The 21,014-nt window shown below is 38.3% G+C and overlaps 1 protein-coding gene across 5 annotated transcripts in view; it reads right to left on the bottom strand.

The window, feature by feature from the left end:
* Positions 1 to 21,014, bottom strand: part of VCAN (versican) — a 110,777-nt gene that overhangs the window by 71,943 nt on the left and 17,820 nt on the right. For all 5 annotated transcript variants that reach the window (XM_046000015.1, XM_046000016.1, XM_046000012.1 and 2 more), the window contains exons 3-5: positions 20,271 to 20,648; positions 16,283 to 16,457; positions 16,061 to 16,188 (exon numbers count right to left, since the gene is read on the bottom strand). In XM_046000015.1, coding sequence (XP_045855971.1) covers positions 16,061 to 16,188; positions 16,283 to 16,457; positions 20,271 to 20,648 — 681 coding nt within the window. The remainder of the gene's footprint in view (positions 1 to 16,060; positions 16,189 to 16,282; positions 16,458 to 20,270; positions 20,649 to 21,014) is intronic.

The raw sequence follows: 21,014 nt of genomic DNA on the forward strand, positions 1-21,014 counted from the left end.
TCACCATACAGTACGTCATTAGTTTCTGATGTAGTGTTCCATGATTCATTGTTTGCGTATAGCACACCCAGTGCTCCATGCAATTCGTGCCCTCCTTAATACCCATCACCAGGCTCACCCATCCCCCTCCCTCCTAAAACTCTCTATTTGTTTTCTGGAGTCCATAGTCTCTCATGGTTCATCTCCCACTCTGATTTCTCCCCTTTCATTTTTCCTTTCTCCTAATGTCCTCCATGCTATTCCTTACGTTCCACAAATAAATGAAACCATATAATTGACTTTCTCTAATTGACTATTTGATTTATTTCACTTAGCACAATCTCCTCCAGTCCCATCCATGTTAATGAAAAAGTTGGGTGTTCATCCTTTCCGATGGCTGAGTAATATTCCATTGTATATATGGACCACATCTTCTTTATCCATTTGTTTGTTGAAGGGCATCTTGGCTCTTTCCACATTTTGGCTATTGTGGACATTGCTGCCATGAAGGGCCATGGGAGTACATATGGCCCTTCTTTTCACTGTATCTGTATCTTTGGGGTAAATACCCATTAGTGCAATTGCCGGGTCATAGCATAGCTCTGCTATTAATTTTTTGAGGAACCTTAAAATTTTCCAATGTGGCTGTACCAATTTACATTCCCACCAACGATGTAAGAGAGTTCCCCTTTCTCCACAATTCCGCCAACATTTGTTGTTTCTTGCCTTGTTGATTTTTGCCATTCTAACTGGTATAAGGTGGTATCTCAATGTGGTTTTGATTTGAATTTCCCTGATGGCTAATGATGATGAACAATTTTTCACATGTCTGTTAGCCATTTGCATGTCTTCTTTGGAGAAATGCCTGCTCAAGAAGACACAAAAGGATGGAAGAACATCCCATGCTCATGGATCGGAAGATTAAACATTGTTAAAATGACTATGCTGCCTAGAGCAATCTATACTTTCAACGCCATCCCAATCAAAATACCAATGGCATTTTTCAAAATGCTGGAACAAACAATCCTAAAATTTGTATGGAACCAGAAAAGACCCCAAATCTCCCAGAAAAATGTTGAAAAAGAAAACAAAGCTGGGGCAGGGGGGTGGGAGGTTGGGGGAACCAGGTGGTGGGTAATAGGGAGGGCACGTATTGCATGGAGCACTGGGTGTTGTGCAAAAACAATGAATACTGTTATGCTGAAAAAATAAATAATTAATTAATTAAAGGAAAAAAAGAAAAAAAAACAAAGCTCGGGGGAATCATGTTGCCTGATTTCAAGCTATATTACAAAGGTGTGATCACCAAGACAGCATGGTGTCTTACATGGCATAAAAACAGACACAGACCAATGAAACAGAATAGAGAGGCCAGATATGGACCCTCAACTCTATAGTCAACTAATCTTCGACAAAGCAGGAAAATATCCAATGGAAGAAAAGATAGTCTCTTCAATAAATGGTGTTGGGAAAATTGGACAGCTATATACAGAAGAATGAAACTGGACCATTCTTTTACACCATACACAAAGATAACCTCTAAATGGATGAATGACCTCAATGTGAGACAGGAATCCATCAAAATCCTAGAGGAAAACATAGGCAGTAATCTCCTTGACATCGACCACAGCAACTTCTTTCAAGACACGTCTCCAAAGGCAAGGGAAACAAAAGCGAAAATGAACTATTGGGACTTCATCAAGATAAAAAGCTTCTGCACAGCAAAGGAAACAGTCAACAAAACAAAGAGGCAACCCACAGAATGGGAGAAGATATTTGCAAATGACACTACAGACAAAGGGCTGATATCCAAGGTCTACAAAGAACTTCAACACCCAAAAAAACAGATAATCAAGTCAAAAAACAGGCAGAACGGGCATGTTTTTATTTGCTACTCACTCTGCCCAGTTGCTACTCACTCTGCCCAGGGTGCAACCTCTCACAGTCTGTCTGCTCTGAAGAGAGGCCCTTTTCCAGGTCTCACAAAGACACCATATGTGCTAGCAGGGGCTCTAGCCACGTTTGAGAAACTCTTCTATTTGCTTACTGATTAACAAAGAAAGGCTGAATGTTTACTTTGTTCATCACCCAGCCCAATTAGCAGAGAATCTGTTCATAATAACTTAACATGTCACAATAAAATATTCTGGAAATGCTAGAGACTTTGTTAAATTGGTACTTAGGGAGCTAACAAAACAACTGGCAGAAATAAATTCAATGCAAATTAAATAATGCCTCTCACATTTGAGCACAAGTGGCTCAAAGACAGAGGCAGGATGAGAGAGTACCTAAGCAAATAGAGCAGGCAGAAGGAATAGAAAATGAGGCAGGGAGGAAGCTAAAATATTGATAGCCCATTACTACAGCAGCGGCGGGTCCCAGTCTGCCTCTCACTGAGACCGCTTTCTGATTGTATGATATATTAGGCAACGGGGACTCCAGAGCTCACAGGATTCGGCTTTTTCACCAGACTGAAGGCAGATGTAACAGGCAATTGTTTAAAATGAATAGAGCCATTACTCTCTCTCAGTGTGCGATAGCTTTATAAAACAAGAAAAATTAGTGACGGGAAAAATGGTCAAATCACACACGTCAGCTTTTGTCACTATGAATCTAAAATAGGCCAAATCCCTGTAAGAGCTATTTGAAGAAGAGAGAACAAAATGACTTTTACTTGACGGAAAAAAGTAAGGGAAAGTGGGAATGGGTTTTTGTCCTTAACTGTGTAGGCTGGCAAGGAAAATAATCTCAAATCCAAAAATACACCGTAAGAATGTAAGTTGCTGCCCCCCATTCCGGCACCATCTCCCTCCCTAAGAAGTTGTAAAAGCATAAGGGTCACAGTCCCACTTACGGAGTAGATCTTCAAATAATCCTTGCTAAGTGAATGGCATTTCAAGTTCTTGTTAAGAAACAACGTGCTCTTTTTCTTCCACCCTTCCCAAGCAGCACATTCAAAAAAGCTGCCTGCTGCAGAGCTTTGGGGAGCTGCAGTCCAAGAACAGCTGATTCATCTCACCTATGGATTTGGCTTAAAGCAACAAGGGGAAAGGCAGACAGAGAGACTGTGTCTGTATGCTCCTGAGTAGCCTCATTCACTTCAAAGGAAGGCGAGTGTGAAAGAGGACAGCGTGCCAAACTGCTTGCCTCTAAGGTAGAACACTTGCATTTGTTATTACAGATGGAATATCCTTCTGCGGCCTTAGTTCCCTGCATTGTGACGTACTGCAACTTCGAGGTGAAGGACTGCTCCTTTACAGTAATGAGAGTGATCAGCCAACCAGAGCAGGCAGAGAACTGGAACTGGGAGAGTAAAAGTCTGCTACTGCAAACAGCAGTATCAGTCTGTATGTGGGGGTAAATCAACTTCTCCAACCGTGGCCAGACCAAAGGGCTAATGAATGAAAATGACAGCATGATTTCATGGGTAACTGGTTTCCCCTCTCAAACAGCAAACACGTTTGGGGTGTTAAAGGAAAGAACGGTTTCAGAATATGCTGATAGGTTAAAAAGAGAATTCCCTTATTATGATTAAATCTATACAGATCTACTTAGAGAATTTTTATATAGACACTCATTAGATCTGACTATATTGCAGTCAATTATTTAATTCATTTGTTTGGAAGATATAATTTCTATCCCCCTATCCAGTGCCCATAAAATAATTATTTAACCTGTTTGATTCAGTTCTTTTATCCACAATACCATCTGTTTTCCTTTATATGTAGGAACTTTTCAAACACTGAAAATAAAATTTTAAAAAAAAATTGAAAAAGCTATCATCATTGGGTTTCATTCAACTCAGATTTAAAAAAAAAGATTTAACTGGCACTAAGTTTAAGGTGAGAATCAAAATAATTCATTTATAAAGGTATATAGAACAAATTATTTTAAGAAGATGAAAAGAAAAAATATTTATTTTAACTCTGTTCCAAAAAGTAAATATCTAAGACCTCCTAAATCATGATTCTTTAACATGAACATTACTTTGCCCACTTAGAAAATCTAATAATAGTAAAGCACCTACAGTATAGAATTATCTTACTGTATCCTGAAGCTGTTACAATTAACACTCAATCCATACCAAAAATGGCAAGTCAAATCACCAAACTTTGCTCTTCATATGTATTAATCTCAAAATATTACGGCAGGACATCTTATACTTTTGAAAAGTATGCAAGAATATCCTAGCCTCTGTTTTATACTGAAACCCAAACCAGAAAATAGAAAAGGTAAGTCAATAGGTAATGCATAGCAGTAATTGAACTAATCCATATTACTAAATGTCTTGGATTCCTAAAGCATCTATGACCTGCTGAGAAGTATTTTTCTGTTGTTGTTGTTGTTCATTAGATGCTTTGTTTTCCTTAATAATCCTTTGACATTATATATCTTTTATCTAACATAATACAAACATAGGTGACCTATCTAAAGTCCAGAGGTAAGGGCAAATCAGGCACCAAAGAACCAAGAGAAAGAGAAAGCAAACCTGGGAAATTAAGAAAAGCCACTCAGTGCATTCACTTAGTTTCTCTCTCTACAACATGACTTAAGTGGTCAGGTTGTGTAAGTGCCTGCCCTGAAGGTATCTTAAAAGCACTTTTTGCCTCAGATGTATGTAATGAAAAGTTCCTTCTGAATCACAGTACTGCTTTGAGAGGGAGAGGAAGCAAATCTTTTGTGAGATAAAATGCTTATTTTATTAGCACAGGACAAGGCTGTGTTCTCTTCCTACCTCTGCATACTTGTAACTAAGCCATTTAATGTACCTTAGATTTACTGGATAGTTGCATTGTTGGATGGCAAAAATTATTTTCACAAGTTGACAATGAGTCCACTCTCTAAGTTCCAGAAGTAGCCTCTTCAAGGTAGCTACATCTGTAAGACACTTATCATCAAACTGGTAACTACAGTATAGATTTGGAACCTGTTTGTAAATGTTATCTACCTATGAGAAAATACTTCATTTTTCTCTAAAGAGAACAAATAAAATGTCAGGAAAAAATACACAAAATGTTTACATATAATTATTTAACATAAGAGGTCAAGTTAATTTAAGTTAGTATAAGTAAGAATTCATTGAGGTGTATACATATATGCTCACTTTAGTACACACTTGAGATATAATAATGCAGAATGGAGGATTGCACACATAGGAAAATTTTCATATTCATCTGAAAAACATATATGTGTATCTTTTTTTTTTAAAGATTTTATTTATTAGTCAGAGAGAGAGAGAGTGAGCACAGGCAGACAGAGTAGCAGGCAGAGTCAGAGGGCAAAGCAGGCTCCCCGCCGGGCAAGGAGCCCGATGTGGGACTCGATCCCAGGACACTGGGATCATGACCTGAGCCGAAGGCAGCCACTTAACCAACTGAGCCACCAGGCGTCCCCATATATGTGGTATCTTAATGCATATTTTCCCAAAATCTGAAGTTAAATGTCACTGGTTTGAATTATTGCTGTTATTTCAACTTTCTAGGGATGTCCTAGAAGAAACTGAAAGACACCGCTGGTGAAACTTTAATATTTGGTGACATCCCACAAACTAAATTTACCTTAATCATGGGAATTAACATCATCAGAAATATTAAGGAAAAAAAATACTTTATTTGACGACTAACTGCCTCAAGACTCCCTGGAAATTGGACCATGCATGTTCTTTTTTCCACACTTCTGATTGCTAAATGGAAAAGTGGTTTCTTGGCAGACTAAAAAATGACACACACTAAAAAGGCAAGCAATGATGAAAACAAATCAAACATTAAAATGACCCACACTGTTCAAAAGCTAGAGTTTATAACCAGGCATAACTCAGAACAACTATTAGAGAGCCTGGTTCTACAGTAAAGTGAGGATAAGATCTTCCTCTCCTGCTGACAAGTCCCTGTGAATACCAAGAAAAAAAGGGAATTGGCAGGGGCAGGACATATATAATTACTCCATTCTCTCCTGGACTCAGCAGCCAGTTAGCCAAAACCAAAAATCCCACCACAATTTTTCTCACTGGGCATATTTGCTGGGTAATGTGATAAGTGTTTATTGTTTGTTTCTGTTTACTTGTGCTCATAACCCTTCTATCATGAACTGTCCAGTCTGAAAATCACTTCTTATAAACTAATCATATTTCCCTTTATCCATTTAAAAAAGAACTCTCTGATTTTTTTTTCACTTTAAGGAAGTTCAAGATTTGTAAATGTTACTACATTGTCTTGCTATTTAAGTTATACTAAAGTAATAAATATATGTAACAGTAATTACAGTAAGTAAGCCTGAAGCAGTCACCTGACATGAGCTTCTAAATGCCAATATAATAAAATCACTTATGGCAAGTATCCTGATAATAAAAGCAATTCAGCATAATTATTACTAGCTTTGAAGTTTTGGACTTTTAAGTTTCAAAGGAGGTTTCTTTCTTCTTTTCTTTCTCTCCATCTCTCTCACTCTTTCATTCTTGCTCTTTTTCTGACTCCGTCTATATACACACAATCAAAGCATTAAAGACTAGTGCTCATTACACTCTGGATCACGAAATCCATCAGTTGTACAGGTTTGATTAACAGCTAACATACACTGCTATATAATCTTTTGAGGGCCGATATTTAAAGATAATTCAAAAGCATGTCAGTTTCCCTAAGATTTGATCCTTTAACCTGCTCAGAGATCAAACTTCCATCACGATGACAAGAAAACCTCAGAGGCTGCCAACATAACTTTGCTCCACCTCTAGTGCTAGGCTGGCAGTGTTTCCAATATGGGAGCAATGAGATTGGAAAGACAGATCAGCACCTTTCAGATTTCTCACTTGTCTTAGGCTGAAGGAGAAGCATGATGAGGCTTAGAGCACAGATAGAATTTTGAATTTTTAACTTCTAATTACTAAAGAATTGTCATCAACTGGCTCTGATAGTCAGTTAACATGCTCTAAGTCCGATAAAATTCGTGAGAAAAGGAATCCATATACTTGTCAATGTGTTATTATACAAGATCTTGTGTATGTCAATTTGAAGGGCTTAAAGAGATAGGAAGTCCCACTAAAATTTAAACATATTTTTATGGTTTTTCAGGATGTCGGATCTCATTCCTTCCCACTGACAGAGCAGTAAGATTTTAATTAGAGTGAGAAAGAAGTTCTAAAAAATTTCTGGATGTCTGAGTCTTCAAAATATGTGAGATTGAATGTGTTATTTGATTTGACAGGCACAGTATGGCTGCAGGTCAACACAGGACGATCAGCCTAGTTTGGCTTTTTTTTTTCTTTTTACTTTTCACAGCTGAAAGGTAAATGGCCACTGTATTTCCTAAGAAGCTCTTTCAGTTCAGAACTCCAAAAGATCCTGACATCAAAACCTTAGAGCAAACGACTGTCACATGTTTCAAGGGATGTATATCATTGACAAGTCTACTTATGGTAAGATTATAAATGCAAGGGTCCATATATAGAAAATCCTAAGAACACCATTAAAAAGCTATTAGAACAAATAAACAAGTTCAGCAGAGTTGCAAGAAACAAGGTACAAGACCAATATATAAATGCATTTCCATATACTTCTCACAAACAAAAAAAGAAATAAAGAAAACTCCATTTTCATTTGCATTGAAAAAAAACCAAAATACTTAGGATGAAATTTGACAAAAGTACTGTAAAATTTATACTCTGAAAGGTATAAAACACTTATGAAAGAAATTAAAGACAGTCTTAAGAACAAGAAAAACATCCCATATTCATGGATCAGAAGATTTAATATGGTTTTAGATGGCAATACTCGTCAAATTGATCTAGAGATTCAACACAATCCCTATCAGAAGCCCAGCTGGCCTCTTTGTAGAAATGGAGAAGCTGATCCTAAAATTCATATGAGAGAGAACTCAAGGAACCCAGAATAACTAAAATAATTTTGAAAAAGAACACAGAGGTCTCATACTTTCCAATTTCAAAATTTACTACAAAGCAATAGTAATCAAGACAATGTGGGACTGACAGAAGCACAGACACATAGATCAATGGAATAGAATGGAAAGGCCAGAAACAAACCCATATATCTATGATCAGTTGATTTTCAAAAAGATGCCAAGGCCATTTAATAGGGGAAAAAAGAGTCTTTTCAACAAATGGTGCAGGGACAACTGGATGTCTGCATGCTAAAGAATGAATCTGGACTCTTAACTCACACTACATACAAAAATTAACTCAAAATCAATCAAAAGAAAAGTAAAACTTAAAACTTACAAAACTTGTAGAAGAAAACACAGAAGCAAGTCTTCATGACTGAGGATTTGGCAGTGTTTTCTTAGATATGACATCAAAAGTACAAACAAAGAACATATAGCTAAACTGGACTTCATTAAAATTCAAAAATTTTGCATGTCAAAGTACCCTACTGAGAAAGTGAAAAAGACAACTCATGGAATGGGAAAAAATATGTGCAAATCTTCTAAAAAGATGCTTTAATCTAGAGTATATAAAGAACTCTTGAGACTCAACAACAGAAAGACATCCCAGTTACAAATGGGTAAAGGTTCTCAACAGACACTTTTTTTTTAAAGTGAGGTTTAATTGACATACATTATATTCGTTTCAGGTGTACAACGTGATGATTGAATATTTGTATAGATTGCAAAATGATCACTACAGTAAGTCTAATTAATATCCAGCACCATACATAGTTACAGATTTTTTTCTTGTGATTAGAACTTTTAATTTTTACTCTCTTGGCAACTTTCAGATATGCAAAATAATGTAATTAACTATGGTTGCCATGGTGTATATTACATCATCATGACTTGTTCATTTTATAACTGGACTGAATAGACATTTCTCCGAGAAGATATATAAATGGTCAATAAACGCATGGAAAGTTGCTTAAACATCATTAGCCATAAGAGAAGTACAAACTAAAACCACGATGAGGTATCATTGCATACATGTTAGGATGGCTGCAATCAAAATCTCAGAAAAAAACAAGTGTGGGCAAGGATGTGAAAGAACCAGGACCCTATTATAGTGCTGGTGAGAACTGAAAATGGTGTGGCCACACTGGAAAACAGGCTAGCAGTTCCTCAAAAAGTTAAAAACAGAATTACCATTTAATCCAGCAATTCTAATCATTATAACACAATGAATAAACAAATCATTACTCGAGAATTAAGATATTCTTACGGGAGAAATCAGAGATTTGGGAGAGCCTGGAGAACATTTTCTCTCTTCTTGGCTGTTAAGACTGTCTACTGCTCTTGCTGGGGTATCTGTGGCGGTCACAAGAGTTTACCACAGTGGAATAGGATAAAGGGCATATCCCATTATGGCAAAAAGAAGAGTTAAAAAAAGGAAATACTTGGGGCGCCTGGGTGGCTCAGTAGGTTAAGCCTCTGCCTTCAGCTCAGGTCATGATCTCAGGGTCCTGGGATTGAGCCCTGTGTTGGGCTCTCTGCTCAGCGGGGAGCCTGCTTCCGCGCCACCCCCGCCCCCCCCGCCCTCCTGCCTCTCTGCCTACTTGTGATCTCTCTCTCTGTCAAATAAATAAATAAAATCTTAAAAAAAAAAAAGTCAATCTGAGAATCTACAGGCAGTTAGTCACACAGTTCCCAGATTTGATATCTGATTTTTGTCCAATCAAAGCCTCCAAAAAAATCCTGAATCTTTAAGCTCTGCTTAAGACTTGTTTAATGACATTTGGGCCTTTACCTAAATTTTTAGCTTTGCATATCTAAAGGAGAACTTAGGATAACAAAAAGAAAGGTTATTTTTTTATTCTAGGTCAGACACGAGCATGGCATAGAAGTATTACACGGTCATGAAGGTGATAGAACTATCTTGGACTTTGACATGAGGAAGCACTATAAAAATTAACCTGTAAATTGCCAATAGGAACAAAGGAACCAATCCCAGAAAGGATGATTGGCTAGGGTGGCAAGAAAGGGAAATTACTGTGAGAAGCTGGAAAAGAGAAAAAAGTATCTCTAGGAAGGAATTCTAATGGACGCCATGGAAAAGGATGAGAGGAGCAATTCAGTGAGAAAATTCGTACCGTGGTGATCCAACAAAGATTAAAAAAATAGATTCTTAGTAAATTTGGTGAACAAAGTGAATCATTTTTTTCAAATATTATAGAAATGGAAGCGTGGTGGTATTGTATCCCAAAAGAGACACAGTCTGAAGAAATAATGCAATTACCACCAAGTATTTCTCGAGTAACTATTATGTTTGTATTAATGGAATAGGTCTTTCATTGTGATTGAGAGAGGCAGAGAAGATGTTTATGGGCTCATCTCTACCATCAATTACAGAAGTTTTGCAACACAAAACGAACAGATCACATTTTGCATCTGTGACTAAAAAGCAACTAAAGGACAGTTAAACGCTAAACACGTGGAACTAACTCTATGAGAAGACCAGTTCAGATGAAGGAAATCATGCGATCTGGAAGAGCCAAAGATAGGCTCTTGGAGGTAGTAAATTTTCAGGCACGGGGAAGAGCAGAGTGTTGGAAAGTTGAGGGGTCTATGTTCTCAGAGAGGACCAAAGCAGAACTACAGGTAGAAGCAAATGCAGGGCCTGTGGAGGGCTCGTGCACGTGTCATGTTGGAAAGAGGGAGACAAGGTTGAACTGGTTATTTTCCAGCCAGGTTTGAGGGACTTCAAAGCTCCTGCAGTGTTTATGCTTGAGGAGGAAGATGACAGAAATCTCAGCACAGGATGTGGAGTAGGAGAAGAACGTGGACATAGTGTTTGAGCACTTTGATGGTTGTAAAACAGGCCCTTTGAAGGTCTGTTAAAGGCACAGGGATTATCTGTGAGAATCAAAACCACAGATGAGAAACAGAAATGATTCACAAACTAGAAACATGGGTATGGAAATCAGAAGAGGATTCAGGACTAAACAAGCAAAACCAGAAACTAATATTTCCATTTTCACTTATTTGTTATTTTGGTGTACTTTCGTGCCCCATTCATCCCAAAAGGCATTTGATTTACAGTTTACCTGCAAGAACAAATATGACATTAAACAAACTAATAAGGACATTGGAGCAATGAAAATTTGGGAAGCAGGTAGAGTAGCAGTTAAGCCTGGAGAGGGGTAAAGTTATCCAAGGGATAAGTGCAAAGCAAAGTGAGTAGAGTGGGCACTTTTAGTTTGGAGGTTAATTCAGTAATTCAAAATTTATTCAACTCTATCTGTGGAGCATGGACATAGTAGGGATATACATGGTTCCTTCCCCCCTAGAAGCCACAGTCTTTTTTTTTTTCTTAAGATTTTTTAAAATTTTATTTTTTATTTATTTGACAAACAGAGAACACAAGTAGGCAGAGAGGCAGGCAGAGAGAGAGGGGGAAGCAGGCTCCCCGCCAAGCAGAGAGCCCCACGCGGGGCTCGATCCCATGACCCATAAGGCAGAGGCTTTAACTCACTGAGCCACCCAGGTGCCCCTAAAAGCCACAGTCTTATGGGAGAGATAGAGGCATACACAAACATTTGGGGGAGGTTACAGTCATATATTCAAGGTTTGGAGATGTAAAGGTGAGAAAGATCAACTAGGACTTAGGAAGAGGATATGAGATGAAGGAGAAAGCCCATAACAGACACATCAAAGTGCTGGGAACCTTACGTGAAAGCCGCGAAATCAGAATAGTAGGGTAGTGGTATTCCAGGAGAAGTAACAGCCAAAGGGTAGAGTAGAGAAAATACAGGCCATGGAAGGATGAGATGTAAGTCCCCAAGTTTGCCTATATCAGAGGGGCAAGGAGCTCTTAGATCAGTCATTTGTCAGGTCTAGGTATGAGACTGGAAGTATTGACTCATTTGCAAGGAACCTAAGCAGGTCACCCGTGAAAATGAAAACAGTCTGATCTCACCTATCACCATTCTTTCCAACATTCTCTTATCGATCTTATTTAGGATAGTTTTTTGTTTGTTTTGTTTTTGTTTTATTTTTTCTATGACACACATACTTCCTATCAAACTACCACTTTTAGCACAGAAATGCATTAATTCACAAAGCACTCTCAGAATTATTAAATGTCCCACCGGCATGACCTCCTATGGGGAATCAGATACTAGATTAATTCCTGAACACTGTTAGCCAAGAATATAATATTCTAATCAGAGAATAAACTGATTTTAAACTATTTAGGTGGGATAACACAAAAGAATTCCGTTTTTGCCACTGTATTAATTTTAATTCTTCAGTAATATTTAACCAATTTATTGTATTCAAAATGCCTTGACATGAAAGTCATCCTTCTCATAAAGTGAGCCATTTCCAGTTATTTTCTATACACTTCAAAGTACCAAGACTCAGACTTTGACAGAGCTTTGCACTCAGAACATCTCACAAAAATTCGAGTTTGTTTTTTTTAAAGATTTTTTTTTTTTTTTTTTGACAGACAGAGATCACGAGTAGGCAAAGGCAGGCAGAGAGAGAGGAGGGGAGGCAGGCTCCCTGCTGAGCAGAGAGCCTGATGCAGGGCAGAGCTCAATCCCAGCACCCTGGGATCATAACCTGAGCTAAAGGCAGAGGCTTTAACCCACTGAGCCACCCAAGCGCCCCTGAAAAATTCTAGTTTTAAGAAAATTCAAGAGAAGAAATTTTACAGTCTCTCAGGATTGTTTCTACATTTTGTAGTATTCATTATCAGAAAAATTTTCCTTATATTGAACCTAATTCACAGAGTTACAATTTTAAGTCATTTCTTCTTTTTATGAATTCAGAGGAAATAAAGAACCTTTCATATAACCATAAACTATATTTATTGAGCAGTTAGTTTAAGACACCCACTGTGATAAAAGCTTTACACATTAACTCACTTCATCTTCATACCCTAATTAAAAAGTAAGTATTCTAATTGTCCCCATGTCAGAGGAAAAGAAACTGAAACAGAGGTAAAGCCTTGCTCAGGATCTCACAACTAGTAAGTAACAGCTGGGATTCAGCTGAAGTCCTTCCTGTTCTTAATCACAGGGACCTTAACTGCCTCCCTAGACTCCTCTCTCAGCATTGTCTTGATCACTCCTAAATAACTCCAATCCTTTACTCAGTTTTCTAAACTATATAATCATCTCAACTCTAAATGCTCTCAAAGTTTTCCAAACCTATGTTTCCAGGAAACTCAAATTAAACTTTCTTTCTTTTTTTTTTTTTTTAAAGATTTTATTTATTTATTTGACAGATAGAGATCACAAGTAGGGAGAGAGGCAGGCAGAGAGAGAGAGAGGAGGAAGCAGGCTCCCTGCCAAGCAGAGAGCCCGATGCGGGGCTCGATCCCAGGACCCTGGGATCATGACCTGAGCGAAAGGCAGAGGCTTTAACCCACTGAGCCACCCAGGCACCCCTCAAATTAAACTTTCTAATAAGGAACCCTCTCAATGTTTTCCAAAGCTACCTCACCAGGAAACACAGATTAAATTTTCTAATAAGGATTATTTTGTGATCACATTATCTTAATTTTGAGATTTCCCACTTTAGAATCTTAATTCCCTTAATTTCTTGGTAACAGTGTTCTGTTACCGAATCATGGCTAATAAGCCACCACAATATCTAGACCATTTCCAAGAATACAGGCTAATACTAGAATCCAGGCTTGTGGATATAGCTAATACAATAGCTGTTTTACATTTAGTAGGTTATTTTTAAAAATAGAATTGAATATCATATTTGTATGTATATCTGTGCTATAACCACCATCTTAGAATATGAACCAGATTAGATTTTTTTTTCCTCCCTTAAACTAGCTGGATGTAAAAGAGTATAATTATTTGACTTTTATAAAGAAATACATACATCAGAATGAATATGACATTATTCAACAAGAAAGAGGGAAAAAACGGTTGACATTCTGTCAACTAAATATCTTTCATTTTAAATGACTAAATTAAAACAAAATTAATTACCTTTTTAAACTATGCTTCATTTTATACTAATTGATTTTTTCATTAGCCATCCGGAATAATTTGGCTTCTGATCTAAAGTTATTGCACCTTAGTTGATAACTGGCTATGTGTTCCATCACATGCATTCTGACTGCATCAATATCTCTATTTTTTACTGTCTCTCACACACACTTAGCTGTCAAAAACACAACAAAATAGAGGTGGCAATTATGATACCCATGAATATAGTGATAAATCTCTCTTACAAGGAATTTTGGCTTACTTTCAAATAACCTTTCATCAATGTGGCAATTGAAACATCAGATGTAACTTTATATAGTCAACTTTCCACAAGAGTTTTTATCAATTCAAAGTTCAGCCAATGGCCTTTACTTCAAAGAGAGGCATACACTTCAGTAAAGGAAGGAGGGAGAACTTTACAAGAGTGATCTTTTGATCTTCCTTATTCATCCCCAGTCACAAAGGCCTTTTTTTTTTTTTTTTAAGATTTTATTTATTTATTTATTTGACAGAGAGATAGAGAGAGATCACAAGTAGGCAGAGAGGCAGAAGCAGGCTCCCTGCTGGGCAGAGAGCCCGATGCCGAGCTCTATCTCAGGACTCTGAGATCATGACCTGAGCTGAAGGCAGAGGCTTAACCCACTGAGCCACCCAGGTGCTCCTTGCAAAGGCCTTTCTAACTTCCCCCACCATACCAGTCCAATTTCAGGTCAAGAAAGAAAAAATCAGTGTCCAAATATTTGCAAATTATTCTAAGGGACAACAAACAAGGAAGAGAAAATTTCTAGAACAATGTCATTGTAAACATACTGAATATCCTTCAAAACTGTTAAATTCCTTCTATAAAACAATGAAAAGCCTTTTACTCTGCTCACAGAAATTTCAGTCAGTGCTTGAATTAGTTATACTGATTCTTCTGCCTTTCTCTTTCAACATTTATGTGTCCAAACAAATCATTCAAATTCTGTGTATATATACATACATTTTATATCCAAAATTCAATATACATATCATATATATATCATAGGATCGGTTTGGTATGTTTTCCCTTTGTCCCTATAAAAAAAGGAAATTGCCAATATCTGAAGTTCTCATTTAGAAAATACATTTATCAGTTTTAAAGGATAGTTATAATAAGAATGTTAAGATGCTAGGGAACCACACTTAAGCAGCCTTCTGGTAAGCCAGACTGCTTATTCAAATTTAGTCAGGGCATTAGGAAAATATAAGCTGCTTAGTTCACAGCTTTCAGTCTCTGAGGTGGTTTATTCAAGTCACAGAATCATAGAATTTTAATGTTGGAAGGGACCATAGAAATTATCTAGTCCAACGTCTTTATTTTGCACATAAGAAAATTGAGATTATCCTTTCTATATGTACCCAGCCAAAATTAAAAGTGTAACTCAATTCAAAACTCCCCTTTATATAGTTTGACTTTAGGCTGCCTGTTAATAAAAAGGAGACCCAATTTCAAAAGTCACAGAAACTTCTGTTCCATGTGTCTTATAATAAAACTGTACTGTGCCCCTTGGGTGCCACCACTGAACTCATACCTGTCTTTAAGAACCTCTAACTCATGCCAAGTGAGAAATAATACTGCCAAAGTCAGTCAAGCTGTAGACCTCTTAAAAGCAAGGCCTCTGTCTTACCTGGCTTCATATCCCTAACAACTAGCACAGCACCCAGCATATGGTCGGTGGGGTGGTTTCTTTAATGAATGAATGATTGCTCTGAATATTCGTGCAGCATCGTTAACCAGAAGAACTTGAGAATCCCTCCTGGGCTAGTTTCAGCTATTTAGTTGAGGTTCGGGGTGTTTATCAGCCCTTGGATTCACAGTGGTTTGTCATCACAGGATTTTACCTGAAGTTCTCACAAGAATAGGTACCACCCGTACAGCCTTCTATTCTTAAGGCTCTAAAAGTGTATTGGAAGCAGTCCAATAGCAGCATGCCTGAAAGAAAACCTGCCATTAACTGAAGACATTTCTAACCTGCATAACCATTTGCACACTCCTCCTTCTCTTTTCACTTTAATTTGAGCTTATTTCACCACAATCATACGGTAATTTAAACTAAATGCTGCTGTTTGGAATCCAAACAAGCATGAAAACTTGTTCTATTCCTACGTGCTCCCAGTCTGTCTTCAATTTTCTTAGTTCGAAGGAAGCATTAGAAATTTAAACATCATACCATCCAGGTGGTCCACGTAGCAGTACACGTCATAAGTTTCATGCGGTGAACGGAATCCGTAGGTCCTGACTCCTTCCTTCCCCATCATATCTCCATAACAGCCTACTCGGGGAGCCCGGATGGGATACCTGGGGAAATAAAGGTAAATAAAAGACGAGTAAGTAGCATTTACCCTTTCTCTCAAATTAATGAATTATAGTCTGTAGTCCCCAGACCTCTCACCTGACAGTCTGATCAGAAAGCCAGCCTGCGTCACACTGCTCAAATCCATCTTCATAGGCAGCATAGAGCTGCTCTGGGGTTGCTATGACTGCTCCAACGTCCAAACAAGCCTTCTGTGCAGCCTCAAAATTCAGAGTATACCTGCTGGTCGCCGCTCTGTAGTGAAACACAACCCCTGCCAAGAGAGCAGCAAGCAATTACGGGCAGGTGGTTCAAATATCCCCCCATACTTCTCGAAGTTTCATACCGGAGCAATACATCAGATTCATTGCTCACATGGTCAGAGCAATATGGTGATCCTTTATTTTCACTTGGTGTAGCACTACACAAAATTATGGTGATGTGAGGAGCCCCAGAAATGCCGTTCACCCCAGTGTCCTATTCTGCTCCATTAGAAAGTTTCCCAGACAGGAATTTTCTATTCTCATGAAGACAATCTAAGAAAAAGATTTAAGCGACTAAATGCCACGTGGAGGATAGTTGTTCTAATTACAGGTAGTATTCACAGTGTCATGGGAACACTGGACAACCAAAGGGAGTCAGTGCTGCAGGAGATACCAAGAGTCAAGGGGGCCACAGGATCAGCTTGCCCTACTTCATGATTTTATGCTGGGCCAACTGAAGAGAAGCATGTGGAACATTCACCAACACCACTTACTCCAAACATAAAACATTGAGATATTTACTTCCAGAAACAATGTACTAAGATGGAAAAGACACTGGAATGTGTATGAGTGAGAAGGCTTATTCCTGTCCCTAATTTGTTCCTTAACCATGTATTGAGTTAATCTTCCCCCACCATAAAGTGTGATGGATATTGCTTATGTTACCTGATATGAAAGTCAAATTATGTAAAGACTTTAAAAATGCTGGATAGGCTACTAACCACTACCCAATGTTCATCATACTTACCACCTGACTAGCATAACTGAGAGTTTCTACTAAGACAAATAAAATGTATATATTTTTAAAAGATTCTAGTTATTTATTTGACAGACAGAGATCACAAGTAGGCAGAGAGGCAGACGGGGGGGGGGGGGGTGGGGAAGCAGGCTCCCCACTGAGCAAAGAGCCTGATGGAGGACTCGATTCTAGGATCCCAGGATTATGACCTGAGCCGAAGGCAGAGGCTTTAGCCCACTGAGCCATCCAGACGTCCCTAAAATGTACGATTTTTATCTCAAAGGACTGAAGTAAAGTTCCCAAGACTCCCCTGAGTCGAAGCTAGACATCTTGCTACTTGCCTCAAATTCCACTTTGCTGTATGTTGGGAGTTGCTATAATCTAGTGGTTCTTGAACAGTGCTCTAGGGCTCAAGGAATTGTCAAAGAGCTAAGGGAAGAGCAGCTGAGGAGTGAGTGGGAGGGTGGAGCTTTGGTCCTCTTCCACCATTTCAACAGGAGCATCTCCATTTTTAACCAGAGTAAATATGGTGACTCATTTCTACAAGACTTCAAAGTGAGTCAAGGTAAAGTAACTGGGAAGTCACTGGAAAATAGAAATTGGGGCAACTGGGTCTTATGGATGAGACTTTATTAAGAATATATTGCTGGGGCATCTGGGTGGCTCAGTCGGTTGAGTGACTGACTGACTCTTCACTTCAGCTCAGGTCATGATCTCAGGGTTGTGAGACTGAGTCTGGTGCCAGGGTCTATCCTCATTGCAAGTCTGCTTGGGATTCTCTCCTTCACCCTTAGTTTCCCCCCACCTCAAGTCAATCAATCAATCAATCTTTTTCTTTTTTTAAAGATTATATTGCCTAGGACCACTTTTATTTTATTATGCAGAATGAATTCGGTTCCCAAGATACCTTCCACTCTCTTTTTTTTTTTTTTTTTCCTAGTAATTCCCTGGGGATAACAACGGTCTATATCCTATAGCCTGACTTCTAGCTATAAGACTGTCTTCCACACGCTCATCCTCAGATTGTTTCCTTCTCCCAAGACAGGTTTGTGCCAATGAAATGATGCAGGGGGACAGACTAGCCACATCACAGAAAAACACCTCTGGGAAGTGTCAACACAAGAAAGACCTGCACGGTCACCAAGTAGATGCACTGACAATTAACATTCATTTTCCCATTTCCGATACTGCAATGAAAAATTCATCAGATGCCTTTCAGAAAATTTGTACCCATACAGAACTACTCTAAAATTGCCAGAAAGTTTATATCGTGCTATCTGGTAAGTATGAAATATAGTTTATACTGATCTCTAGGGCTTAAGTAAGAATTTGAATGGTTTTAGATTAGTCTTATGTTGATCAAAGCTTCAAATAGTCCTCTCGGTAATTAAAAATCTTCCATGTCCACTGAACACTGGCAGTAAGCGGGCACAGAGGGGCCTCTAAGAGCAGAGCAGGGAGTATCAGTTGGTATAAATATCTGCAATTGTAGGGATAATTTGAAGACCTCATGGGGCTAAGGAGATTAAGTGGAGGATTTTCACTGTTTCAGAGGGGCAAGGGGCAAATCCACTGCTAATTCTTTAATGATGAAAATAGTAAGAAGTTGTTAAACTCCCGTTTGGGATTTAAAAAACATATATATATATAAATTATACATAGTGTGTATCTACCACTACTATATATTTATGATTTATTAATAATCTATATGCTTATATGAGATATAAAGATAATATACACACATATAAGCACACACACAGAAATAGAAAAATATCAGTAGAGCAAAACAGTCCTAGGCTAACTAAAATAAATAATAAAAAGGTTAAAAGAATGAAGAGCCCAGGATATTTTGTGGATGCGTGGACAACATAAAATCTCCTAGATTGGTAGGAGAGAGTAACAGAAACTGAACATAAAAGGATGCACAGAAAATTAATTCATTGCATCTGAAATTCAAAGTATTTCCTTTTGGCTACACAAGAAAGTTTTAACAAAACCCTTTGTATATATTTCTGAAAGGTAAATATTTTATAGGGAAATGGAGGGATGGAAGAAAAATCTGTTCCATCATGTCTGGGTATTAGAATTTTGCTTAATAACTTGCCAAAATATTCTGTTTCCAAGAGCTATGGTATTATGTGTGTACCCAATTAAAGCAATTTTTCTTTGCTTTGTCTCCTAACTTAAATTCAAATGACATATAAACCATCACTGAAAAGGGGCTAAAATGAAAATGCCTCATTGCAAGACTTAATGTATAACAGCTAGTGTATTACCCTTTAAAAAATTCACTGAATTTTATTTTGATCCAATTCAAATGTTTATCAAGTCCTGGTCTTTCTAAGGCACTGTGAAAGGTACCATGATACTTAGTAAGTGCCTCATTTCTTCAACATAAGTTAAGATGGAATTTATAGGGGCGCCTGGGTGGCTCAGTGGGTTAAAGCCTCTGCCTTTGGCTCAGGTCATGATCCCGGGGTCCTGGGATCGAGCCCCGCATCAGGCTCTCTGCTCTGCAGGGAGCCTGCTTCCTCCTCTCTCTCTGCCTGCCTCTCTGCCTAGCTGTGATTTCTCTCTGTCAAATAAATAAAATATAAAAAAAAAAAAAAAGACGGAATTTATATTTCTTAAAAGCAAACTCAAAGGTTTTAATAATCATGCTGGGACACCGAGAAAAAAGGAGAAAAGGTAGTGTGTGCATGTGTGTGTGTAAATGTACATACACACATTTTATAAAAATTAAACTGTAGATCAGCCTTTATGGCCTTAAAAAGTCATCATTGATAGGTCTCAGTAATGAAGTAATAATTCTTGAGCTATTTATCTTGTCTTCAGGTATTCATTATTGCCATGATATTGCACTTGACTGTATTGAGTCAGTGAAGCTGCTGTGCAAAAAGTCACCTTCCTTGACCCTTGTAGAAATAACAGCTCGTTTTTGGTGAAAGGCATGAACTATTTAAATGACTGATGTTTCTTGCACTTGTCCAAACCCTGAACTATAGTTACTTTGGGTACTGTTTCACAACACTTCTGAACCAGGTATCATGTTACACCACTGTCTTCCAGATCTGGAAAGCCTTACCATCCACCACCAACGACACTGTGTCTTGTGTGTCTTCAATCCCGTACATGACGTCACAGCGGTACAGACCCGCATCACTGGCGCGGAGTTTGACCATGGTGAGTGAGGCATCACCCACTACCTCGGAATGTGTGGGCACTGACACTCTTCCTTTATAGCCTTTACCAATCTTGATATTCCCGTTTTGGGCTACAAGAACAGTAGTCTCCTTCAGATCTTTCCCATTCTTATCCAATTCGATCTTAGACCATTTGATTCTGAGAAATTCACTGGAGGTGTTGTAACTGGGTGGTAAGGTAGGCATGGTTGAAAAATGACAAGGCAGGTTGACTTTTCCAGAAAGGGAGCCCTTGACAGGTGGGCTTTCTTGCACTTTGACTAGAAGAAAGAGAAAATACCAAATTAAGAGTCCTAGAAAACTCAGCTGAGTCTATTAAATAAGTGAATGGGAGGGGTGCCCGGGTGGCTCAGTTGTTAGGCGTCTGCCTTTGGCTCAGGTCATGATCCCAGGGTCCTGGGATGAAGCCCCACATCGCACTCTCTGCTCAGCGGGAAGTGTGCTTCTCCCTCTCCCACTACACCTGCTTGTGTTCCCTCTCTCACTATGTCTTTCTCTGTCAAATAAATAAATAAATAAATCTTCAAAAACAACTTATAAATAAGTGAGTGCATAAGAAACCCTTATCTTGGGTGGTTACATCTTCAATACGTGAAGTAATTAGGATGATTTTATATATAAAGAAT

This window comes from Meles meles, chromosome 3 (assembly GCF_922984935.1).
Source record: "Meles meles chromosome 3, mMelMel3.1 paternal haplotype, whole genome shotgun sequence".
Taxonomy (NCBI): domain Eukaryota; kingdom Metazoa; phylum Chordata; class Mammalia; order Carnivora; family Mustelidae; genus Meles; species Meles meles.